At 43.8% G+C, this 26,330-nt stretch overlaps 1 protein-coding gene across 3 annotated transcripts; it reads right to left on the reverse strand.

Moving 5' to 3' along the window:
* Positions 1-13,010: 13,010 nt before the first annotated feature.
* Positions 13,011-26,065, reverse strand: LOC120543191 (G1/S-specific cyclin-D2-like). Of its 3 annotated transcripts, XM_039776124.1 has the most exons (8): positions 25,888-26,065; positions 24,010-24,119; positions 23,245-23,355; positions 19,026-19,310; positions 17,018-17,233; positions 14,135-14,297; positions 13,886-14,028; positions 13,011-13,774 (listed from the first exon to the last, which is right to left on the reverse strand). In XM_039776124.1, exons 4-8 carry the CDS (start codon positions 19,260-19,262, stop codon positions 13,703-13,705), a joined length of 831 nt encoding a protein of 276 aa, XP_039632058.1. In that variant the 5' UTR covers positions 19,263-19,310; positions 23,245-23,355; positions 24,010-24,119; positions 25,888-26,065; the 3' UTR covers positions 13,011-13,702. The 3 variants fall into 3 exon arrangements, with proteins under 3 accessions (XP_039632058.1, XP_039632060.1, XP_039632059.1); XM_039776126.1 differs by lacking the exons at positions 24,010-24,119; positions 25,888-26,065 and adding an exon at positions 23,940-23,962; XM_039776125.1 differs by lacking the exons at positions 23,245-23,355; positions 24,010-24,119; positions 25,888-26,065 and adding an exon at positions 20,519-20,593.
* Positions 26,066-26,330: the final 265 nt, after the last annotated feature.

Here is a 26,330-nt window from a genome sequence, read left to right on the forward strand (position 1 = left end):
ACAGGAGGGCCCCCCCATTTAACCGGCACCTAAAGGCTGACACCCCTTGGCCCATCATGTGTTTCTTAAAACTTTATTTCTTAGCTTGCCCTCTTTGAGACTCAATCCATGATGACGGGCAGAGCAGGGTGGTCCCCCTTAGACGATCGCCGCCACCGCCAGACCTCACAGAACAATGTCGATTGCTTAAACTCCTCGCAAGACACTTTGCACGTCTGCAGCGCTTTCCCATTGAATCTAACGGTGACTCCCAACCTGCTGTCCATTTTGGCTCGTGACCCACAGTGTGATGTAGACATGCGGCACCTGATGCACTTTGGGCAGTGCCACTTGCCAACCCCAAATGAGAAAAGTGTCAGCAGGAGATTCTCAGTGACGTCTCCCCTCAGCCTGCCGACCCTGGCCAGGGGGCCGTGTATCTACAATAGCAAAGTCATTTTATGAAAATTTAGTAATGGCAGCAGCAGAAGAAAATTCTTGAAAATAAATTGATAGTAAAATCTGAAAACAAAAATAATAACAAGAAACGTAAACCGGACTTTCTGTAAAGACATTGAAACTGAACATTAACAGCTCAGGAGGCACCGCAGTCTTTCATTTTATTTTTTGTGGTCCTGCTGATGTGCTGTTGGCGATTCAGGCTGTCCGTACTCTTGGTGTCCTGAAGCCCCTCGCTGCCGTTTTCATGTCCCCCCCAGTAGATCGATGTGTGCACCTCATGGTAAGTCAGCGCCCACTACGGGTCACATTTGGCTTTGGTGCCCAAAACTGCAATGGAGATTCAGTTGTAAGTCAACCGCAGGTTAACTTGGACTCGAGGACAGGTGGGTGATGACAACCAGAAGGTTCAATCACAGAAATGGCCGACGGCTGTGAGTGGAGGAACTTCGGCCTCCACGGCGAGATGCACAGACGGTCGTCCAAAGGAAACTTCTACCGGAGCCCATAAGCCACCAGCACTGAGCTGAAGAAAGCTGCCCCCTACAGGCTGGTGGTGTCACGCAAGTCTGTTTAGAGTTCTCAACACTTGGTGCCTTTAGATTGGGTGGGTCACCTGGGGGTCCGTTTTCTTTCAAAATCTCCATCATTTGGTGTTTTCTTCTACACTGTTGGCACAAAGCCTCATTGGGTAAAGGATGAGCAGGCAGGGTGGTGCAGTGGTTAAGGCAGGGGTGTCCAACGCCGGTCCTGGTGGGCTGCAGTGGCTGCAGGTTTTCATTCTAATCCTTTTTCTTAAGCAGGGAGACATTTGTGCTGCTAATTAACTTGTGTTTAGTTGTAATTAACCCTTAGTTGTTTCTTTTTCCTTAACTTGCAGCCAAACAATAATGAGAGCCAAAATAGGCTGCCAGCTGACCAGCTCACCTGAAAATAAAGAAAGGTGAAGGCCTCAGGTCACCAAAACATCCTGACGGTGGTCTTTGGACCAGAAAGTCAAAAGTCTGCTGTGGCAGAATGAGAGCAGCAACAAGCCATGGATTCAAATAACGAGTTTAATTAACGGCGAGAATTGGCTTCTCATGAAGAGATTGGTTGGAGTTTGAAAGCTCAGATCAGCTGGTCATCTGTCGGCTCGTTTCACATCTCGTTTCTGTTTCACTGCCACTTCAAGAAGAAACGAATCGATTCAGAAGACTGAATCCTTAAAAACAGGGATGTTAAAATGAAGGAAAAGGGAGTTCATTAGCACTGAGAACTGGTCACCGGTTAGGAAAAGGCTCCGAATGAAAACCTGCAGCCACTGCGGCCCACCGCTGGACACCCCAGGGTTTAAGGCTTCGCACTACCCAGCCTGAGGCTGTGGGTTCAAATCCTGCTACTGACCACTGCGTCCCACCCCTTGGAAATACAAAGGAAACGTCTCGAATGTTTAAAGGAGGTGCGAGTGCTCCATGGCCCTGTCCTGACAAAGGAGCTTTACGAGATGGACAGACAGACAGACGGAGGGGCACAGTCTTAAATGCGGCCCGACGCCCCCTTTGATTTGTGCTTTTCGAGAAGGGTCGCAGGCAATCGGCGGTCCCTTCTCTATTTTTGGGCACCCATGATGTAAATGAAGGCCTCTGCTCTTCAGGGTCACGTGGGTGTGGCGTTGTCGCGTCTCCTGCCCCCCTCGTTTTAATACGTGCAGGGAGGCTGCCATATAGCGCCTTGTGTGACGTAAGGACGCCGCCCGTCCACCTCGGGACTCCCCCAGACGTGCTGCTGTCGCCCTCCTTCCGTTTTAACCTGCCAAAAGCAACTGGAAATCATCTCGACTGACGGCAGACAACCATTACCTGTGGAAAGACAGGCGCTTTAAAAAACCGCACAAATCGCTCAGGAATTCATTTCTTCCAAGTGCCATTCGACTTTTTAATAAGGAATAGCGGAGTAAATGATTAGGGTTTAAGATGGCTCCTGTAACCTGCACTAATCAAAACCGCCTTACCTTAACCTGTCTTGTCTCGATTTGTTTTATCTTGTGTTTCTTTCTGTTTGTCATTTGATGCAACTGAGGAGGCGGCTTTCCTGTGTAGACATCACACTAAATAAAGACGCATTGAAGGGCCTTGACGCCCGGCTCTTTGAGGCTCTCGTCGGCAGGGGGCGCCCGCTCTACGGACTGACCGACTTCAGTGCAGGACTCGCGCGCCTATTGGATGGCAAAGCAAATCTGCATCTTCGAGATGTCGGTTCAAAATATAATTGTAATTTAACGTTTAGTCGGGTACGGGTACTCCGTCTGCGGCTCTAAGAACGGCACGGAGTATTTTTTTCAGTTGTGTTGCAGGAATTCCGCACTTTTCTTTATTATTAATACAAGGTGTTCATTTGAACATAAATGACCTTTCAAATAAACACGTCATATTCCAATGTACTCAACTATGAAGTTCATAGCACTGCGTTGTCGTGAGAACACAATCCGTCAATTTAGAACGAGATGTTTCAAGTTTCCTATTCCTGCAAAATCTAAAGAAATTCGTTTCAAACTTTAAACGCTGCGTGCCCGTCAAATTGGCCAATTGGTTTTACTTGCAATACGTGTGATGTTCCAGTATACTTATTAGGGTTACATCAAAATATGTCTTCCTTGATATTCTCTCTGGATTTGGGCTTCAAACAAAACACTTAAAGGAGCTCCATGAGGCATCGGACACCAGCGCCAGTCGTATCAGCTGTGCCTCAACTTGACCCAACGATCTGAGCCCACCAGGCCAGATGGCAGAGGCCATAAAAGGCCCTGCTGCTCCGTGCAGGCTTGTCGCATTCGTCACCCCGCCATCCGCTTCTGCGCAATAACTGACTGAACGTCAATGCGTGTAAACGACTGAAGATCATAATAATATTAATAATGATACACGTCTATTATGATCAGTCCTACACAGGGTTGTTCGCATTTTTCCGCGAACTTTGTGATGGTCTTGTGCAGTTCTTCAAAGATGCGCCCAGGACCCTGAAGTCTGGAAACCTGGCAGACGTTCTTCGGCCTTTGAACGCTTTTAACGCATCGCTGCCTGAAACTCGTACACCAATCTGTGCCAGTCACAATAAAGCAGAAGACTCAAATAAGAAAGTTAAACTTTACAAATACTCAAAAACAACAACTGACCAAACGAATGAGGTAGAAAAGAGAGGATTACGAACCGAACCAACTTTACTGTGCTCGACCATTTACACAAAGTCACTGGTTAAAATGGGAGGCATCCAGATTGTCGCTTATTTCCTGCGCTCTGTTCCCATTTCATCTCAATTAGGGACTAAACAACGATCGGTCTACTAATGAAGATATTGTTGCCTGTTTTTTTCCTTAACGTGTTATTGGTTGCATAACATATTAATATAAATGTAGTCAAATCAAAGAAACAAAAGTCCTTCGAGCCGCTGAGCCACCCCCTATAAGCCACAACGGCGATAAAACGAGCCCAACAACAACAACAAGGTTTACCTCGAGCTGCTACTGAAGGCTCTTTCAGCACACAAGCCCACGGGACGCTCCATCGGGAGAGGTGCCCCCGGTTCTTCTTCTTCTCCAGGAGTTCAGCACTCCTACAAACCCGGGTTCTCTCCTGGCACTTTACGGTGCTTTACTGGCTGTTTGGCTAGTGTGCGACTAAGCACCATTTCGTTCTGGGACGGGCTCTTTGCGCTTTGGGAAACTTCCTAATATATACTCAGCAAAAAAAGAAACGTCCTCTGACTTTCAACTGTTTTTACTTTCAGTAAACTTAATGTGTAAATATTTGTATGAACACTAAAAGAGTCAACACCATAAGACATAAACTAAAAATGTTTCACAATGTGTCCCTGAATGAAGGGAGGCTCAAAATCCAAAGTACCAGTCAGTATGTGGTGTGGCCACCAGCTGCTTGAAGTACTGCAGTGCATCTCCTCCTCATGGACTGGACCAGATTTGTCAGTTCTTGCTGTGAGATGTTACCCCACTCTTCCACCAAGGCACCTGCAAGTTCCTGGACATTTCTGGGGGGAATGGCCCTAGCCCTCACCCTGCGATCCAACAGGTCCCAGACGTGCTCAATTCCTTCGACGATAAACACGAATCCGTCCATCACCCCTGGTGAGACAAAACTGTGACTCATCAGTGAAGAGCACTTTTTGCCACTCCTGTCTGGTCCAGTGAAGGTGGGTTTGTGCCCATAGGCGGCGTTGTTGCTGGTGATGTCTGGTAAGGACCTGCCTTACAACAGGCCTACAAGCCCTCAGTCCAGCCTCTCTCAGCCTATTGCTGACAGTCTGAGCACTGATGGAGGGATTGTGTGTTCCTGGTGTGACTCGGGCAGTTGTTGTGGCCATCCTGTACCTGTCACGCAGGTGTGATATTCGGATGTACCGATCCTGTGCAGGTGTTGTTACACGTGGTCTTCCACTGCGAGGATGATCAGCTGTCCTTCCTGTCTCCCTGTAGCGCTGTCTTAGGCGTCTCACAGTGCGGACATGGCAATTTATTGCCCTAGCCACATCAGCAGTCCTCATGCCTCCCTGCAGCATGCCTAATGCACGTTCACGCAGATGAGCAGGGACCCTGGGCATCTTTCACAGTCGGTAGACAAGTCTCTTTAGTGTCCTGCGTTTTTAGAACTGTGACCTTAAATGTCTACTTTCTGTAAGCTGTTAAGGTCTTAACGACCATTCCACAGGTGCATGTTAATTAATTGATTATGGTTAATTGAACATGCATGGAAAACATTGTTTAAACCCTTTACAATGAAGATCTGGAAAGTTATTTGGATTTTTAAAACATTATTGTTGAAATACACAGTCCTGAAAAAGGGACGTTTCTTTTTTTGCTGAGTATATATTTTTAAGAGGAGGAGGCCGGTTAAGGAGGGCAGCATTTCAGAATTCCCAGGATGACAAAGGGGTATCAGTATGCCAAGGTGGGTAACGCTTGTTTAACGTCATTTTCACACCGTCAATCGGAATGACTACGAGATTTACTCCTCTTTTTATATAAAGCCCCGAACTCTCTCGGCTTTCGTCATGGCAGGACATAAGAAAAGAAATACAGCAGAATGAAAACAAAGGCCAGGAATGAATAATAAAGAGAAAAGGTGAGCGCCAGAGCAGCACAGCCTCTTTAACCAATTATAATGGCACAAGGTCGCGGTGAAGCTGGGGACCACCCTGACATCATTGGGGGCCGGGCAGGAAAATAATTTGAAATATATATATATATATAGAGAGAGAGAGAGAGAATAGTTTATGAGTTTTAAATGTACCTTTTCTTAATCATCAACAAACATTGAATGTACGTGAAAGCAGTGCTTGCGGCCGGCCGGCCAGCTCTTCACCCCTCGATGTTGCAGTCCGGAGTACCAGCGAGGTTTGTCTCTGGTCAGCCGCTGCTCACCTTCTTCAGTGCCGCCACTTCTCATGGTCTCGCGGTACTGCAGTTGTTCATTTGGCCATTTATACAGCGAAAGGGATGAGCCTATCCAGCCGGCGTTTTCTCGCCTTAATTCTAAGACTCCAAAAATAAAATCTACTAATTATGGGGGCGTGTATAGACCCCGGGTTTGTAAACATAATTTGTCAAGGATCCATCGCCATTTGGTTTACAATGCGGAAAAACCCGAGCACAGTTTCTACTTCAAGCGCTCTGTACAAGGAGACCCGAAGTACCCGACGTCGCCTGGGGTTAAATAAACGGGAAAAAACGGTATTTTGGAAATTCAAATGGCTAAATATAACCCCACGATGATACACAAATGTGTATTTTTAGACCAAAAACTGCAATTTTCTGAAACACTTGCAGTTAATCAAACACATGCATAACGAGCGGAGATGCGGGATCAGCTGCAGGCAGGGGCTGCTCTCGTTCAGGTCCGCGACTAGCCCTTATATCTGGCTGAGCGCAGCTGTCAGGCTGATTAGGTGGCATTAGGCTCTAGAGGTGCACTTGACCCCCAGACCCCTTAATATAGCAGGCTTAGCGTCGCGACGTGAAACTTAACAAGCGTACTGGTGAACCGAAAGAGACACGGAAGACACACGGGATCGCGTCTGAAACGAATTCTCCGATTTTTTCGCCCCAACCAACTCATCGATGTCGGAACTGAAATTAACAGGCTTGGTCCGCTCCGCCATTCAGGCGGACCGGAACCGAAATGGATCTTCTCTGCAGAACATCCAGAACTACATCAGAGACAACTACAATATGAGAGGCAACTCCGGCTCCAAGGTCAAAGGGGCCCTCAAGAAGCTCGTGGCCTCGGGGGCCGTGACACATGCCGGCGGAGTGGGCGGAGCGGCCATCTTCAAAATGTCAGGCCGGCGGTCCCGGCGCCGAAGAAGAAGCGGCAGCAGAAAAAGGAGAGGGAGCAGGAAAAGGAGCGGCCGAAGGAGGCGGAGAAGGTCCAAGTCACAAGGTAAAGGCGGCAAGAAGGGTAGAAGGAGGAGGAGGAGGAAAGGAAAGGGAGGTGATGAAGATGAAGAAGGAGCAGGACCCAAGAGAAGAGGCAGGAGGAGGAGAAGGCGAGGAGGAAAGCGAGGAGGAGGAGGAGGCCGTCGAAGGAGGAGAGGAAGGAGAGGCAAGGGAGGGAAGAAGAGGTCGAGGCGGGGCAGGCGAAGGAGAAGAGCAAAGAGTTAAAGGGGCAGCCAAGGTGGCGTGTTACCGAACTGAGGTCGTCTCCTCAGGCCCCTTAGTCCCTTCAACAAAGGAACCGTTGCGCGTCTGCGTTTTAACATCCCGTCCTCGTTTAGCGTGGATGGAGTCCAATGAGCTCCACTCGTCTTAGAAATCGTCGCCAGTGTTTCAACATACCTGCACGTGATGGCAGACTGGCACCTGTCCAGATGGGCAGTGCCACCCTTCAGCCATGGTACCCTCTGTGTACATTTGACTAACCCCATAACTCAAAGTTTATACACAATACAAGAGGAGCGTCGGTTGCAGGGGCCAAAATGAAGGGCAATTTAGAAAACTTCGAGGGAATTGTGCCAGTGTAGGAAATAAAGTAGTGGGTGGGTCATTGATACCAAGGGAGACCAAGGCATTTAAAGTACCAGTCATTGATTTAATACCACGCTTGAATATTTCAAAACTAAGGTGCTTTCTCCACCAAAATGTCAATCATTGTGAAGTCTTCTTTCCAGACAGCATAAAAGTGATAATGCAGCCAAACTGAGGTCATGTTGTCAGACCCTATAGACCCTTCAACAAAGTGTGTCAGGGTTTTAAGATCCCCCACCCCATTTACCCCACTTAACTTAGAAACTGTAGACCACAGATGGGCAGCGGCACCATTCCCGCTTCAGCCCTGGTACCATCTGTGTTCATTGGACTAACCTCATAACTCCACACAAAACCAAATGAAGAGCGTCGGTCAGAGGAGATACAATGGAGTTTTGTGCCATTGTGTAGGAGGTGGTGGGCCATCAGTCACATGGGAAACCACAGCATTTGAAGTACCACTCATTGATCCAATGCCAAAGGAGCTTCCTCTATGAAATCCGTCTCATTTCCAGATGACCCCCTGTTGAAGTGCCTTCATACCCTCATAGCTCTGTTGACCACTCACACGATGGTCTGCTGGGCTATGCCAGTCGTAATGTAATTAATGTAATGGGTACAGGTGGGTCTCTTTTCATCCCACATTGCACAGAAGATCAGGCTAAGAGACTCAACCTGAACTCGGCTTCAGAATTGTGAGAAAGTGATGGACTCCCCCCGAGGAGCCCATAACTGCGGTTATGTTTGGTTTGTGAATTCACTTCCAGATATGTGACAGTAAGAGATTTAAGTTATTAGGGGAGACTGAAGGATCTGCAGTTAAAGTAGATGAGATTTAGAGAGGAAACGTCTGATGTGTTTGAAATAATTAGTGCTGTGGATTGAGAATTTAAGATGAGTTCAGCAAATCTCGTGGACACAGCATGGCAACTTGAGGGTACATTTCACACCGAGAAACCACACACGCGGACACAGTCACCAAGTAGAGTAACGGACAGGAGGACTTTAGGGACTTTCAAATCTCGATTTCAATAATGAGGTGGTTGCATCTCCGAATCATCACCTGAAACAACCACACGGTGACCTTGCACAGGCGGCCGAGAAGTGGCAGGACGTCGGCTCTTGTGACCTTAGAGGGGTGTAAGTCTGGTTGTTTTTTTTCTTGTCATTTGTTTTGTGGCACAAGGTGTGCTGGACGGCCAAGGACCAGTCTGACTGGTAACCGAAGTGTCTGACTCTCCCCTCGGTGGTCCAAGACGTTTCACACCACAGCAGGTTTGATATCTTGGCACTTCAGCATCAGTTCTATTGAGCGTCTTCTGATGCTCCAGTATGAATGGCGACAACCCAGACACACACAGGACAGTAAGCAATAAATCAGAAAAGAATTGTTCTTATTATTGACACTTAACTGTATGTGACAGTGGGGGACGGTGACTCCCAAGGTCTTCTGGGCTTTTTTTGGTGCCCTAAATCATTGCATGTTCTCTGAAGCGACACTGGAGAGCAGAAACACTTATTGTGAGATGGTGCCAGTTCAGATTAGGCCATCCATAGTGGGGACAAATTGAAGTCAAAAGTGGAATACCCTAACCCTAACCCTAACCTGATCCAAACTAATCAGCTGTGAGTCCTGTGGAGTAAATTTCAGTAACAGATGGCAGCCACTGAGTTTCTCTGAAAGCCCAACAGTGCAGTAACAGTAACAGCATTTCCATCTACAGCACACTTTTTAATACCCAGCCCAGGGTTTGTTTCCTGCCTTGCGCCCTGTGTTGGCTGGGATTGGCTCCAGCAGACCCCCGTGACCCTGTAGTTAGGATATAGCGGGTTGGATGATTGACTGACTGACGGACTGACTGAATCTGAAGTGCTTTACAAAATGACGACAAAAGGAAAACCCAAAGAAATTAGAAAGAATTAGAATGAAGAAATGACATACGGAAAAGCAGTACACTTGAATAACAGAAATACAATTAATAGCAGAAGTAGCCCTTATGGAGACATCTTGTCTGATAATCCTGATTATTACAATGTTAAGATCAGATGGCTTCAAACAATAATAAAAACCCAAGCCCTAACTGTATGTAGAGTTTAATCCCACATAACATCTACTCATTATTACTTGGCATTTCTAATCAGGCCCCAGCTCCACTCCTCCTCAAATCATGTAAATATTTCTCAGACGATTTCATGGGAAGACGAAAGTTTTAATGTTAAGGTTGTTACTCACCAATCATGGCGCTGGAGACTGGACATGTGTAAGTGTAAGAATTCCACTGGACGCTGGACACATGGTGATTTAAAAACCTGTAGAGAGAAGCAGTAGAAGGTCACCATCTGAGCTTCTCGTATGAAATGGTGAATAAAGCAAAACTTGGACTGAAAGTGCAAGTATGGCCACACGCCTTTCAAATTAGGATTCAATCTGCTCAAAGCCTTGGCCATTTTAATTGACCTCTTTGACACTGCAATTAGATGTGTTTCAAGCCACGCCCACTCTTTGACATTGCAATTAGTCGTGTTACAAGCCACGCCCACTTGTTGACATTGTAATTAGTTGTGTGTTTCAAGCCACGCCCATTCATTGACATCGCAATTAGTTGTGTTACAAGCCACGCCCACTTGTTGACATTGTAATTAGTTGTGTTTCAAGTCACGCCCACTCATTGACATTGCAATTAGTTGTGTTTCAAGCCACGCCCACTCTTTGACATTGCAATTAGTCGTGTGTTTCAAGCCACGCCCACTACAGTTAAACAATTCTTGACTCTCCTTATCATTTTTGTTAATTGTTACTAAGATGTGCGGCTCGTCCAAGACCGGTTGAAATCTTAAAATCAACGTACACCTCAGTATTTACGTAAGTTGACCTTTCAGTGCACCGTGCAATTTGTAAAAGCAGCGTTCATGTCTCATGTGGCATCTATAGGAATGACAGATATAGCAACCGGACGGCCGCCCAGACCCGTGTCCTTTTATTAAGGTGGATTGTTGGGTTCCAGTTCCAGCTAAACTGCCAGTCCTCTCATCTTTTTAAGATCATTCGGCCAAATCTGTAATGTACTCTGTAATGTACTCAATCTCTAGCAGTCTTTGGTCTTTACGATGCCCTAGACACAGATCTGTTGATGGTTTCTGTAACCTTTATCTGTCTCAGATGATATGTTTAGAGCAGGCAGGTGTTCTTCACAACTGGTAGATTTTGATGGAGATGACGAATGATCTTTCTGATAATGCAGAGTGAAATGTGTCACTTAGCCGTGTGATTCTAAACAACGTGAAGGATTTGATTATTCATGACAAGGTTAGGATTTCATGATGATGATTGACCAGTTAGGGGTTCAGGTTTGTCCACGCTAGAGGTCTGTGAATGGAGGGTTGTGAGTATTCCAAGTGAGTGGTGCCGTTTTGATATCTGAGGTTTTGACTCCGATCCTGAGAACGAGGGGGTCTTTCTGCTCCAGCGGTTGTCCTCCAATATAGTTTTTGGCCAACATGGCAGGCTGAAAGAATTTGCAGACACGTAGGATGTCACCAGTTGTAAGTCGGAAGACTCTTGGACTGCCGGCCTCCTGACTTCCTTACAGCTCGGCCATTTAAGGACTCCCCATTGCTGTCTGGTGGTCCAGGTTTAATTCTCAAGTAAAGGGTCTCCATGAGGACAAGCGGTTAGCATATTTTGTTCTAATCTCAGAAAGGCTGGAGATGGGAAGACACCTGATGTTTTTAGGTGATGCTATTTGTGTGTGAAGTAACGTCGTTAATGCCAGTCCGTATTCAAGATGTGAATGTCGATAATCCTAAAATAGTGTGTGTGTACAGTATGGTGACCAGAAATACTGTCTTAACCAGTGAATGTCAGTATAAAATCAAATACGAGCTCTGACCTCTTAGTGAAAGACAAATAATGGTATTGTACTTGTTGAGATATTGAAGTGATCACAAAGGCATATAAAGTAAAACTGAAGCAATTACTCGTCGTGTGACCCCACAGCATGTCACTTGACGTGGCAGGATTCTGTCTGTAGAAATGAGGATTACACCCTTAACATATATTAGAATACGAACAAAGAAATGTGTTGTTAGGCCGAATAGATGGCTGATCTCGTCAGTTCAAGTCCTCATCCACCAAAATGGTCAATTCTTATTCTTATTGTGATTAAGTCTGGCGTCTGTTCAGAACGACCAAGTAATGGACATGAAGAACTCATGGGATGGCAACTACAGACTACCAGCTCGCTCTTCACATAGTAATTTGGAGAAGGTTCTGGGACACCATAGGAGATCAGCTTCTGTCTGTCGCTTTCAGTTTGCCAAGAACCAGGGGTCAGTGACATCTAGAGCCACTAAAAGGACTTGTGGCAGCACCAGTGTCAAGTCGTGCTGCCCACAGTGAGGGAGATAAAGAGTGCAGGCAAAACCAAAAACCAGCCCCGGCAGTCAGGAGGAGATCCTGCCACCACTAAAGAAATCCTGCTGCTTTGCATGTCCTGTATTTCTGTAATAAAAAAGTTTATACTCCATCATGTGGTCTGCTTCACATTTGCCCTTAAGTTCTGCAGGGAACTAAAAAAAAAATTTTACCCAGCAAAGTGAAAACTTTCACTTCAACCTGCTTGGTTTTCTGAAGATGAGGTAGAGCTGAGCAAACAGGCATACAAATTTATAATGAGACGCTTGGAATAAATTGATTGTGAATTTTCAGGTATTTATGTTCTGCTTCTGTAAAAAGCCAGTATCGAAGTATGGAAGTGCGGCAGGAGCAGCAAGTGGTGGACTCCTGCGTCTTCAAACTGACCCTCGGCCAACATTCTGGTCTAGTAATACTAAGGGTAACGTTGTGATGACCGGGTGCCAAACAATTCAATGTTTGTAGAAAGGGGTGCCTTCAGTTGTGACAAAGACTGTGCTATTCAACACGGCAGTGATGTCCACCATCACATCTACAACTCGGACATCCTCTCTCCAACGCGGAGAATGTGACACGAAATGCGTCTGGGGCTCCTTTATACCAAAAGGCAATACGCCTGCATAGCGCTAGAGTGTGTGTGTGTGTATACATATGAATGTGTTGCTACTGTAAAAAGACATAAAAATGAGACGCATTGAAGTGTGTCAGGTGCAACAAGTGGTGGACCACTGCATCTTCAAACGGATTCTCTGCCAACAATCCAGTCTAGTAATACTAAGGGGATGTTAAGAGCAAGTGATCTTATTTTAGCAAGTGCTGGCACACTAAGAGAAATAGAGAAACACTCCACCACACTCTGTCTAGAACGCAGCCTTGTGAGGTCTTGATAACCTGGCTGGCCTCCTAGTGCCTTTGTCACAATGCATACTCCTGAAAGGCCATGAGAGCCAGCAAGGCACTGTCGATATTCCTTCATATGGATGATTTCTGTGTGGCAGACGGCCAGGATGTCCCTTCACCGTCTATTCAGGAGGAGCAGCCCTGGACGGTGCCTCGGTCTCCATGGGAATTGGGTGCAGCCCTGCCAGGGGGTGCTGCAGCTGGCACTCCTGAGCCTTGTATTCGGCACACCCGGAACTCGGCAGTCAACCACCTGGAGCACTTCTGGGCGGACTACAAAAATGGCCAGCAGCCACCACTCACGGGCCGGAGTGCCAAAGAAGAGTGTTTTGGGGACCGTGTTGTGCCTGTAGGTTACAGGGGAGACGTGCCCGACAGGTGAAGAAAGATAAAAGCTCTTCGTTTTAACAAGTGCCTCCGGTGTGAGTCAGGTGCCCATGTAGCGCCTTGTTACAGCTGCCAGCATCTGGCGGACACTAATAATTGAAATCTTTCACATTACACACCACACTCCCAACCTAAATCCTGAATAGCAAAATCAGTTAGCCCTCCAACTGGGATACGTTGGACTCCTGTAACCTCCATTATCGGTGAAAATGAATGGTTGTGCTTATATTCTCTAGTGTGGCATTGCTGACACCTTAGCTTGGAGCGAATGAATGCCACCTGGCAAGCAGCCCACTAGAATGCCCCCTGCCGCCAAGACAAGATGCAGGACATTTGGCTTGGTGTTGTCCATTTTTATATATTCAGTACCTCAATTTTAAAAGAGCATCACAACTTCTATGAAATATAAAACATGCCAGGTATGGCTTGTGTCATCTGAAATTAGTGAACTTACAAACACAAGGCCACGTGATCTGAACGGTGCTTCATAAAATCCTAGCTAAACATACACATTTAATAGCAGCGTCATCAGGTTTGTGCGGCTCAGCTTAACACGTTTTCTTCGGAAAGTGCTTCTGTAATATGCATTCTAGTTGCTCTTGGCAGGAACGTAGAGACTCCTGCAATGACAGATAGAAAGACTCAGAGGACAGTGAGAGTAGGCCATAAGGAAACCTTTTAGTTATGAGTGAACAACTCTTAGGATTTACTTAGTCTTACTCAAAACTCACCAGATCAGTTGAGATGATGTTTGAAAGCAACTCTTGCAATGCATTGTTATCAACTTCTGGCTTAGAAATGTCTAGAAAGCGGACAGCAACCCCAATGCTTGCACACATGATCAAAGATGGCGGCCTCATGAAGAATTGCAGTTCTGGAAGAGAAGAGAGAGTGAGAGAGCAGCAGGCCTCGCTAGGCCGAACAAGGTCAAAGGCGACGCTCCGTCAACTTACTGAACGGTGTCACAGCCAGCTTAGTACCTGAGGTGCACACATCAGTAAAGGTGCATGCGTGCTTGCGGATCAGCTTCAGTTCATCATCTAGAAAGTTAGGAAGCCTCAGGAGGATGTGCTCGAGGTAATCATTGGGAAGAACAGGTAGAAGGTCCCACTTCAGTCTCTCCACCACATACACTTCCCAGTCCTGTCAGCACACCCACCAGAAACATCAAGCAGAGGATGACACCAGAAAATTATTCTCCAAAACCTTCTCTGAATAAACCAGTGTCTTGAGATAGGATGTCCTCTGCCATTAGTGTCACCCCATCCATCACACTTTAACATCTACTGTATTGCTACATTACTTGTAGTTTGTATCTTTTGTACCTGCTTCAGTAACAGAATCAATAAATCTTGTTTTTAGTAAAACTGCTACACGTGACACGGCTTTTGGCTAATTATTTTAGAAACATTAACCAAGTGAAGAGCACCACTCTTGTATTTCTGCTTTTAAAAACATTGAATCCCAGATATTACATATATGTAGATCAGGGGTGTTGCCCTCTGGTTCTGGTGGGCCGCAGTGGCTGCAGGTTTTCATTCTGACCCTTTTCCTAATCAGTGACCAGTTTTCACTACTAATTCATTTCTTTTCCCTTCATTTCAATAGTCTTGTTTTTAAGGATTCAGTCCTCTGAATTGATTCTTTTCTTCATGAAATGGCAGCCAAACGTAAAATAAGACATGAAATGCACCAACAGATGACCTGCTAAACTGGGGCTTCAGACTCCAATCACTTTAATGAGAAGCCGATTCTCGCTGTTATTTAAACTCGTTATTTAATTCCATGGCCTGTTGCTGCTCTCATTCTGCCACAGCAGACATTTCCAAAACTGTCAATTTTTTGTTTTTTCTAACAACACCGTGTGACAGGACCACTAGGGGACGTGCCAGCCACCCAACCTGACACAGACAGACACGGGAGGCGCACTTAGAAAACGCAAGTGTTTTTATTTTTGTTCACTCGTCGAGAACGTCTTCCCTGTTCCCACGAACCCAAAACACAGTCTCAATGCACAAGCACAATATTCCTCTTTTCCTTCTCGGCAAGCTCTGTCCACCTTCCATCCTACTCTGGCTACCGGCTCTTTTTATAGCCCACCCAGAAGTGCTCCAGGTGCTTGAGGACTCATTTCTGGCAGCACTTCCAGGTGTGGTGGATGGACTGCCCATAAGGCCTCAGCAGCTCCTGCTGCAGTACCCCCTGGCGGCGCCAACAGGGCTGCACCAAACCCCAACTCCTAGGAAGCCCTGTGGGACTCTGAGGCACTGCTGCACTCCAGGGCATCCTGGGGGAGGTAACGTTTTGGCCACACTTGCTGGCCACACACTACAACCGTCAAGACATTTTGGTGAGCTCAGGAGATGAGCCTTACCGAGACCTTCACGTTTCTTTATTTTCAGATATTGTGTGATGGGCACAGGTGAGGTGGTCATTTGGCGGCTTGTTTTGTGTCTCATTATTGTTTGGGAAAAAGAGACAACTAAGAGGCCTGAGTCACGTCAATTATGAGAAAAGTAAAAGAAGTTGATTAGCAGCAAAAACTGGTCACTAATGAAGAAGATGGTTAGAATGAAAAGCAGCAGCCACTGGAGCCCTTCAGGCAAGGAGATTGACACCCGTGGTTTAGATCATGCAACATATAAAAAGGGAGAGAACTGCTAACAGAACTAAAAATCATTAAACAATAATCAGAGACACCCATAAGACACAGGCACAGTTAAGACAAGAATGTAGTGCAGAATACAGATGTGTATATTAGCTGAAAGTAACTGCCTTTGGGGCTTGAGAATTGCTAAAATAATAAGTTATGTATATTAGAATATCCATCCATCCAACCCACTATATCCTAACACAGGGTCACAGGGGTCTGCTGGAGCCAATCCCAGCCAGCACAGAGTGCAAGGCAGGAACAAATCCCCGGGCAGGCCACACACACCCACACACCAAGCACACACTAGGGAGAATTTCGGACCGCCAATGCACCTAACCTGCATGTCTTTGGACTGTCAGAGGAAACCCACACAGACACGGGGAGAACATGCAAACTCCACACAGGATGGACCCAGGAAGCGAACCCGGGTCTCCTAACTGCGAGGCAGCAGCGCTACCACTGCGCCACCCTGTATTAGAATATGCATAAAGAAAAAGAAACAAAAGTATTAAGTTCACCCAAAACAAATGTAAACTTAAATATGGGAAAACAGTAATATACCTGTGCAGCAACAGTAAAGAAATGAAGATCTTACCCTCAACCAGACAATGAATTCCAAGTTTTAAACACTTAATGATGCTTCACGAACACATTAACGATGCCTCTAGCAATACCTGAGATCTGGTAATCTACAATGGAGGTCATGAGAGGCATAATAACGACTGTTTTTGATGAAAGATACAATAAAGATTCAATAACGATCAACAGAAGCAAACAAGAGCGTAAATCAATAGATGTCCTGGTTTTACGTTTTCAAAAAGTAGCCTTTTTACCATTTCCAACTCTCCAAGGAAGGAAGGCACAGAGAGAGGACACAGAGGAGGAGAAATATAGTTACATAAATAGACTTAAACACTGGGAGACAAAATGAAACAAGGCAGTAAAACAAACCAGGCTGGAATGTGTTGCCAAACCTTTGACAGAGTTGAGTTACTAACAATATGAAAAAAATATACAAAAGTGATTTTATTATCCTGTATTTTATGTTTTAGCTCATTTTTGTAAATATATGCCTATAATAGCAATAATCAAATAAGAGTTCTATTTGAGTGGAACCTGAGAGGCAAGAACAGCTACAGTATGTGTGGCTAAAAAAATGGTGGGGTTTGGACCACTAGAACGTCACAGAATGAAAATAAAAGCCACAAACCAGCAGATTCTTCCGAGTGACAGAGTTCAAGGTGAGAATGCAGATTTTTGTGGATGTCAAGGGAAGTGCATCTAGCATCTTAGAGGCAATGAAAATGCAGGCACAACCAAGTACTTGTAGGTCGCTTTTCTTAACTCCAACACAAGACAGATAGCGGTCCAGGTAGTCCATTGCCAAAGGAAACACATTAATCTCACAGTTTGCTTCCTCACATACCTATAAAAAATTAAAAACACAATGTTTATACTGAAATTGGGTTGTATGAAAACCTCAAGTTTTAAAAACCGCACAGTCCCATCATTTTTTGGGATTTTTGGCACCAGACATGCCATGCGTGTGTCAGCTTCCCACTCAATCGCCTAAACAAAGGTCTGATTATGTTGTTTCGCTCCAAATATTTTCTGCCCGTCTCTGTTCTTGTACTCACTAAATTAAGGCATATGTAATAGGAGTTCAAAATTGCATAAAATAGCATTTTGATTAACTTTAATTTTAATGTCACTATAGGTGTGAACCAAACATTTTAGCATATCATTAATTGTTTTCCAGAAAAGAAAAAAAGATTTTTTTCATGTGAAGTTTCCCATAGAGGTGAGTTATGACAGTGATTTGTGGCGCTGTCTCATGCACTTGCACATCAATCAATCAATCAATCAACATTTACTTACATAGCACATATTCATACAAAAAATGTAGCTTTACAAAATGAATAGAAAAATAGAAGACACAATAAAAGATAAACATAAGTCAACATTAATTAACATAGAATAAGAGTAAGGTCCGATGGCCAGGGTGGACAGAAAAAACAAAAAAAAACTCCAAAGGCTGGAGAAAAAAAATAAAATCTGTAGGGGTTCCAGACCACGAGACCACCCAGTCCACTCTGGGCAATCTACCTAACATAAGTCAAACAGTCCTCTTTGTATTTAGGGTTTTCATGGAAGGACCTGATGATGATGGTCACGTAGACTTCTGGCTTTCAGTCCATCAATGTTGGTGCATCATGAAGCTTTGAGCAGGTGGTGGTGGCGCAGGACGCCACCACAAAGAAACCGGAAAAAGAAACAGAAGAGAGATTGTAAACTGCTACACATAGAAGCATCAGCTAAAGACACACATGTAAAAGGCTACGGAGTGGCGCTTACCATGAAGAGGCTGATGGGCTAGGACAGGGGTGCCCAATGCGTCGATCGCGATCGACCGGTAGATTGCAAAGGTAGTGCAGGTAGATTGTATTGTATTCAAAACATTTTTTTCAAACGTTAGTCAATCATATATCCTTCCCTATGGCATTTGCCACTTGATTGACATACAGGGTGGCCAGTCTGAGATCTCTTTTCTTCTAACACACCGGTCATCCCGCACGCACGATCAAACGCGCAAGCTACTGCAAAACTCTGCCTGTGATCAAGTTAGCCTTCCAATTTATATCGACTAAAAAAGGGATTTTAAAAAAAATTGTTGTTTATGGGCTGGATGTAGAATTGGAAGAGGATATTTTTCTCTCACAATGTCACAATTGAAGTGCATTTGTCTGATCTGTCAATCTATCATTGCTATTCCAAAGAAGGAAAATGTGGAAAGGCACTTTCGAACTGTTCATAAAAACTACGAAACTGACTTCCTTCCGAAAGCGATCTGAGAAAGAGAAAGGTGAGGGAACTAAAATCGCAGTTAATCGGACAGCCGTCATTTTTCACTCAGCTCCTTGACTGCATTATTCGGCTCTACTTATTTATGCGAGTCAGCCTTTTCTCACATGAAAATTATTATTAAATCCAAATACTGTAGTGACCATAAATGTATTGAATTGCTATTGTGCCATAAAGGTTATTCAGTCATGCAAGATACAATAACATATATTTTATGTATAAAGTATACTCAGTGTGTATATATCTATACTGTATAGCATTTTTAATGTAGGTAGATCATTTGTCATTTTAAAAGTAGCTCGCAAGCCGAAAAAGTGTGGGCACCCCTGGGCTAGGGTGTCACTTTGCTAACTTACCTCTAGCATCCACCTTGCCAGGACTTGGCGCATGACAGGAAGCAGGTCAAACTGCACAGTGCCAAAATAGTTGATACGAGGCTGCCGCTTCTGCTCCAGGGCCAGCAGGTTGAGCAGCACTCGCTCATCATAGAACTGAGTGGGGTCCCAGGGTGCTCGCAGCACCTGGCGAGGTTCTTTACTGCAGCTCTCGTCACTCAAGCTCTGATTTTCCATGCACAAAAGCTGCTCATCCATGTCCGGAATAGAGACAGTCTACGGCTGGAACGGAGACATTTACTGTACCTGCAAAATATCATTACAACAAAGGACTCCGATTTCAGCAACAGTAATGTTTCTGTGGACTATCTGCACTAAACGTAATTTACCTTTTTTATATGAGGTGTCTCTTCGACGCTGACTTTCCACTCATTTCAAAATTCCTTTCAGCATAATGCTTAGCAGCGCCGTCTAACAACTTGAAAACATGGCGGAGTTCAAATAGCCTCTAGGGGGCGCTCCACCTCAGTCTTACCGACTCTCTCCTCGCGACTTTTATTAACCCGTTCCTCACCCGTACCAATTAAAACAAATCGCACAAGACCCGTGGAGAGACGAGCATTTCTCGTTCGAGCAACTGACTCGGGCAGACCTTCACTACAAGTTAAAAAGCCAGCACTCGTTACACCAGTATGCTTCACTCCGACTAAAACTATAACCAATGATATTGTCACTGGGCATGGCTGAAGAGCTCTCACTATCGTAACAAATCGTATTCTTCGTGACGCTCACAAAGTTCGTATTCAGCTCTCCCGCTGCCACCTCCCGTGATTCACTGCCATCCACTGGCGACTAGGAAGACGGCGTACGAGCGACATCGGGGATAACGTTAATGGTTTAAAGACGACTGGATCTTACTGTCTGTTGGCAGGAATATTTCTTTGGATAAAACAATGTTTTTTTTCATACCTCTTGGGTTAATTTCAAGACACGTGTAGCTCGAGGGTCGATAGTCCGTTTGTGTTTGTGGTGGAGGCCATCGCGGATATTTCTTTGGCGGGCATGAGTCCCGTCTGACTCCATACGTTGTTTTAACACATAAATATTATTAAATTTGAGTAAAAACGTATTATTAAAACATTACAAGAAAAGCTAATTCTCTTCCAAACTATTGTGATCCTGCTCTTGTGACACCACGCTTGCCTAGGAGTGAACGCCAAGCTGACTTGGACAAAAAAGAAACTAAACAATGCGAAGGCAAATCAATTCAGAACGGGGCTAATGTCAGACCATTTACGCGTATAGTTTTTCTTCTTTCGAATGTAAAAATATCAGGCACATTTTTGATGTATGAAGAATCATTTTCCAACGTCGCTCCCACCAAGCAAATCATAAAAACTTCAAGTCCACTAAACGTTGAATTGTTCGTCAGCTCAGTTTAGTTTAATCAACAACTTTTTACATTAGCTAAAACTGTTTGGGAGACATTACTGCATTAAAAGTACAAAACCTACCTTTTCTACAGCCGAATGACTCCAACGACTGAACGGCGTGTGTGAAATTCGACAACAAACCGTTCATATTAAACGACTCCGCTGGGCGTGGCCTCCGTCTCCCGCTTGACGATTAAAATAATGAGAAGAAATCTCACAGTTGATTGTGTGCATTAAAATGATTGACAGCCAATTCTGAAAACCGATTGGTTCTCACACGACGTTTTTCTCCTATTGAATATGTTGCTATAAAATGATTGATGGCTACCACTTCCTTAGCGCTGACGTTCGTAAGTAGGCCACATATCAACCCGATCCTTACAACTACAGTATGTTCCTCGGGTAAGAAACACAGAGGTAGATTGGAGGTCCACCAGCAATACGTGTGTGACGCTCCTGCCGCACAGGTATCACAAGAGGCATAGTAGAGTTATCAAAGTCATTTTATTTAGATATTGGTTGCCACATCCATGTGTGGGTTCCGAGTCTTCTACTCTGCTCTCGCGTATTGTGGCCTTGCATTTGCCTGACTTGTCGCTCATTCTGCACTTAAAGCGATTCAGTCTCATGTGGATTGTTATCGCGAAAACTAACAGCAAAGAACACGCCTAATGCGCTTTTCACTTTTTAAATGTATATTTTAATTCTAGAAATTGTATTGCATGAAATGGACGTCAGTAATATGCCCAATACTGCATTGAGTGGAAATCGGATCACAAACGGGAAGATTAATTCTGTAGTTGTCCGATGATGGGCGGGACATGAGTGACAACGACCCAGCCTGTCAAACAGGTGCAGACTGTACTGCAATCCAAAAACGTATATATTTTTTTTTTTACCCAGGAAGGTTACTGAATACAGACAGAGACTCACGGAACTTAGGATAAATAGTAGCCCTGGCACAAGATATGTGGAGAGAAACAGTGCGGGACTGAGGAGGAGGAGGAAGATTGGGGATGACCAGCTAACAAACAGCAGAAAAAACAGCAGTGGCTATTACTTTATTTTGTGAGGTGTTTCCCATGGCCATGGTGTTACTTAATGAAGTATAGGATGCGAGCTTTAATTTCAATAGAGCTCAATATTCAAAGGTCTTTGGAATTAGAGGACATAGCGGCTGCAGTCGGGGTGGGTTAACCAAAGCCCTCAAAACAGTGATTTTGGAAGTATGCATTCATATCTTTACCTGCCATTTTTTAATTTCTATTATTCGCAGTTTTGAATTTAGTTTTTAAATATTTCGATGTGCAGATTTTTTTTTTATTGCCCTGTATGTTTATTTTGCATCTGATTTACTTTTTTTCTTATCTACATTTTTAAAATTCACTTTATTCACATTTACATTTAAAAATGTTAAATGTGCTCCATAAATAGACATTGACATCTAATACACTTTGCTGCCAGGATAGGCTCTGCCTGACACCGCGCTCCAAAATTTGATTAAAAACCTTTGAGATTGTATGCACGAGTGCCTATATGTATGTACTTCATCCCATCTATCCATCCGTATTCTAAACCCACTTGTTCGTGGGGAAGCTGGAACCTATGCCAACAAGTATCGGGGGCAAAACAGGAACAGTCCCAGGACATGACAACAGCCATTCGCAGGGTGAACACACACACACACACACACACACACACACATCGCCAATTCTACCAACCTGCGTGTTTTCGGAATGAAAAACTGTTCTGTACAGTGGATGCATGTTGCCATCTAGCGAGCATTTTGCACAACTGCACTGGTGTTAAATGTCGCGCATTCTACACATTACGAAATGACCGCACAGTTGTAGGAGAACTGAACCGATTTGAAACATTTATTATACACTTATTGTTTAATTGAGTTGTAATAGAAACGATCCACTCACCCATTTTTGCACCCACTTCATCCAGATCGGGAGTTTTTTTTTTTTTTAGTCTTATTTGCACATCATTTAATTTTCAACACTGTAGCAGTAGGATGTTGTACCGTGTTAGCCATTATGGATGAAATGAAGTCAAGCAAAATGCCACCTTTTATTGGCTAACTAAAAAGATTACAATATGTAAGCTTTTGAGGCAACTCATACCCCTTCTTCAGGCCGTTGTAATCGTTTTAGTTAGCCAATAAAAAGTGTCATTTTGCTCAATTTTCAACTCTGAAAGACTGAGACTCAACACCAGGCAGATTGTGTCACACTGCTGCAGTTTGGCATTGCGGAAATGTAAGCAACTTGCGATTTATTTACATTTTTATCAGATTCTCTTATATGATAAATTGACCGTACCCACGACTCTGAACTAGACTTATCTAAATTTTAAAGATATGAGGCACCTTTCATCTTGGTCTCAAACCACATTCCACTTTCACGGTTTTATGTTTTCTCTCCATTTATGTATAATGCTTCTCCTTCCGTTATATATTTTGTTTAGCCACTTTTTCTTTTTAGTTTTATACTAAATAATGTCTTTATGGTAAATAAAACTACTTTTTCCAGTGGTGAAGTCACAGTTCACAAAAGGCTTATGCAGCACATAACAACTAGATGTGCTACTTGTGTAAAACGGGTTGAAATCTAAGCAATCAACGTACCGTAGACCTCAATCTATTTAGCACTGTGCCATGTGTTGGAATGTATTCTGCAAACATTAGTGCTGCTTTTACGAATCCTGCACCAAATTTCATACAACAAAGACAGCAACCGGACAGACAAACATGTACACAGATTCTTGTCCTTTTATTAAGGTGGATAAGCCGTGCTACCTACCTAAGATGGGTTGAAATCCAAATACTCAACATACACCTCAGAGCATCCAGCATCATTCATTGGATTTTACTTTGTAAGCCATGCAGACAGACAACATATCCCAAACATTCACTGTAATAAAACAGATGGTGCATCTCAAACATTTGCTGTAATAAACTGTGTTTTGTAATTCACGTAGTAATAAAATGCATTGCATCTTTATTTCAACAGACAGCGCATGACAAACATTAGCACTGCTATCATGAATCCCATACCAAATACAATATAACAGAGACATTGCAACAGGACCAGCACAAAGACACACGCCAACACTTGTCTTTTTATTAAGGTGGATTGAAATAATGTCTTCTATGTATAAAATGAGCAAATTATTAAGGGGGTAACAAATGCATTCCTGGGATGTCACAATGTCGGTCTCTTTCTCCTTCTCAGTTTCAACTTTTTCCCCCTCTAATGGCTAACTTGCTTAAACAACTGATGCCAACTCGGCATTACACCATCATATCCAGTAGATTCAAAAAATACTCAGACCACCTTACTTTCTGCAAACTTTATTGTGTTTTAGACTTAACTTTAAATGAAGGACTTTGAAATTTTACTCATTAATCTACACTTACTAACCCATAATGGCAAAGTGAAATTATGTTTCAGAAAGGTTTGCAAATTTATTATAAGTCAAAAAACTGAAATCTCACCTTTATAGAAATATTCAGATCCTTTACAGTCTCACCTTTATAGAAATATTCAGATCCTTTACAGTCTCACCTTTATAGAAATATTCAGATCCTTTACAGTGGCCCTTCAAATTGTGCTCAGGTCCACCCTGTTTACCTCAGTTCTCCTCAAGATGCTTCTAGAATTTGATTGGAGTCCACCTGTGGCAACATATTTTGGATATTATTAAGAAAGACTCGTGTGTATCTGTGCAATAAAGGTCCTTTACAATTCTCACCACGTCAGGACAAAAACCAAGTACCTAACTCCAAGGAACTCTCTGTAGTCCTCCGCCATCAAAGTGTGATCAAGGAAAGGGGAGAAAACCATTTCTAAAGCTTTGAGCATTCCTAGGAGCACCGTGCGTTAAAGAGAGGTGAACTGGAAGAAGTTTGCACCAATAAATAAGGTTTTATCTATCTTTGGCGAGAATAAAATGTATATAAAGTATTTTATAATGTATGCAAAAATAGCATTCAGTGTAATCACTTGGTGACATTTATCTTCTGAGAAAGGCGCTATATAAAAATAGATTGGACTGGTTATGCGTGTTAGTAGAAATCAGCTGCCGTTTATTTTTCAAGTCATAAAATATCACCACAAGGTGGCAGTGTACAGTACATAATGCTGCTTTGATTTACGGCAGATGCTTTCTGGGCGATAGGGCAATTTACTCCAAGGATCTGGCGCCATAAGTTAACTGGCGCCTTGTCCACGGCTGGGTCGGCACTAGGCTGAGGCCGAGCTGTCACCACGACTCACCCAAGGCACGGTCCGCTCTTCTTTTTATTGTCACTTACAGCGCGTGGCGGGTAATATGCGTACATCACCACTCTCTTCAGCCCGCCCCCACCCCGGCTTATAAGGCAGCGCCCCATAATGAATACCCGCTGAACCAAGTATTAGTTCTTTATGCAACCAAGAGCCAACGCTATGGCATTGCCCTGAACATACTTTTTGCCATCTTTATTTTTAAGAGTGAGGCTGTACATCTCCTACCTGTCGATTCAGTAATTGTGCCACTTCTCAGAGACGGAGCTGTGTTTGCTCTTAACATGTTGTACATTTGGCAGCTAACGCCCTTAAGTTTAATTAAAAAGATGTCATATTATTACTATTTGTGAAAACCAACACTTTAGCGCAAGCTGAAAGCCCCGCTTTTTTCCTACTGAATGTTTTAAATTAGTGTTATATTAAATTTCTACCTCACATTTGAGGGCTTATGCCTAAACTAAACTGCGGTGTTACACTCCCTTCATCACTCGAGGACTCAATTCTCTGGCGTCTCATTTAACCTGAAGGTGGCATGGAAAGGAGTCCAGTGTTCAGGGTTCAAATGTTGCGCTTAGTTCTTCCTGTTTATTTAATTATTTCAATCCCACATGCTGATGAATGCGCATGTCAGGCGAATTGGCTTCTCTCTATTGACCTCAAATACTGGGCGATCCAGATCTAATTATGCAATTGTCATTATGCTTTAACTTATTAAGTTTATTACATAAAGAATTCACAAAAAATTGGAGGACAAGTGGGACATTACATGGAAAATCAGTGAATTCATTCAATGTAAGTCCATTTTTGTTTATTAGAAAATATTTCAAACAATTCTTTTGTCTTGTATTGTTTTCCTGCATTGCATTAAAAGTTGCATAATTAGATGTGGACCACCCTGTATATGTGCAAATGGCTGCCTTGCACCCTCGTTATGTGATATTTCAGTTTTTTATTTTTTAATAAATTTGCAATTTTGTTTAAAAAAAAAATCATTTTGTCATTCTGCATTATTGAGCATTGCTTGATGAGGGGAAAAATGATTTTAGTATAAGGTTACAACATAACAAAATGTGCAAAAACTGACGGGATCTGAAGCCATTGCATGGGCTCTGTTCTTAGTCACACATTCCAGCATGGATGTAAACCAACTCTTACCTGTCAGGACTTCATCTCGATGTGCTCCAGCCTCCACTCGAGTCAGGCTGAACAGAGACCACTGGTGGATAGCTGTTTACAGGTCTCTCCCGAGATGTTTAATCGGGTTCAAGTCTGGGTTCTGGAAGGGCCACTCAAGGACATTCATGGTGTCACCATTGATTAATCCTTTTGAGAGGTGAAGTCTGAGCAGGTTTTCATTATGGATATACACTCACCTAAAGGATTATTAGGAACACCTGTTCAATTTCTCATTAATGCAATTATCTAATCAACCAATCACATGGCAGTTGCTTCAATGCATTTAGGGGTGTGGTCCTGGTCAAGACAATCTCCTGAACTCCAAACTGAATGTCAGAATGGGAAAGAAAGGTGATTTAAGCAATTTTGAGCATGGCATGGTTGTTGGTGTCAGACGGGCCGGTCTGAGTATTTCACAATCT

This window comes from Polypterus senegalus, chromosome 13, assembly GCF_016835505.1.
Source record: "Polypterus senegalus isolate Bchr_013 chromosome 13, ASM1683550v1, whole genome shotgun sequence".
Taxonomy (NCBI): domain Eukaryota; kingdom Metazoa; phylum Chordata; class Cladistia; order Polypteriformes; family Polypteridae; genus Polypterus; species Polypterus senegalus.

Excerpts from the sequence above, each read along its gene's own strand:
- LOC120543191 (XM_039776124.1), bottom strand. The coding sequence starts at position 19,262 with ATGGATGAGCAGCTTTTGTGCATGGAAAATCAGAGCTTGAGTGACGAG. Across the intron at positions 17,234-19,025 it reads TGGCAAGGTGGATGCTAGAG|GTATGTGAGGAAGCAAACTG; the intron begins GTAAGTTAGCAA and ends AATTTTTTATAG. Across the intron at positions 13,775-13,885 it reads ACATCATCTCAACTGATCTG|GAGTCTCTACGTTCCTGCCA; the intron begins GTGAGTTTTGAG and ends CTGTCATTGCAG.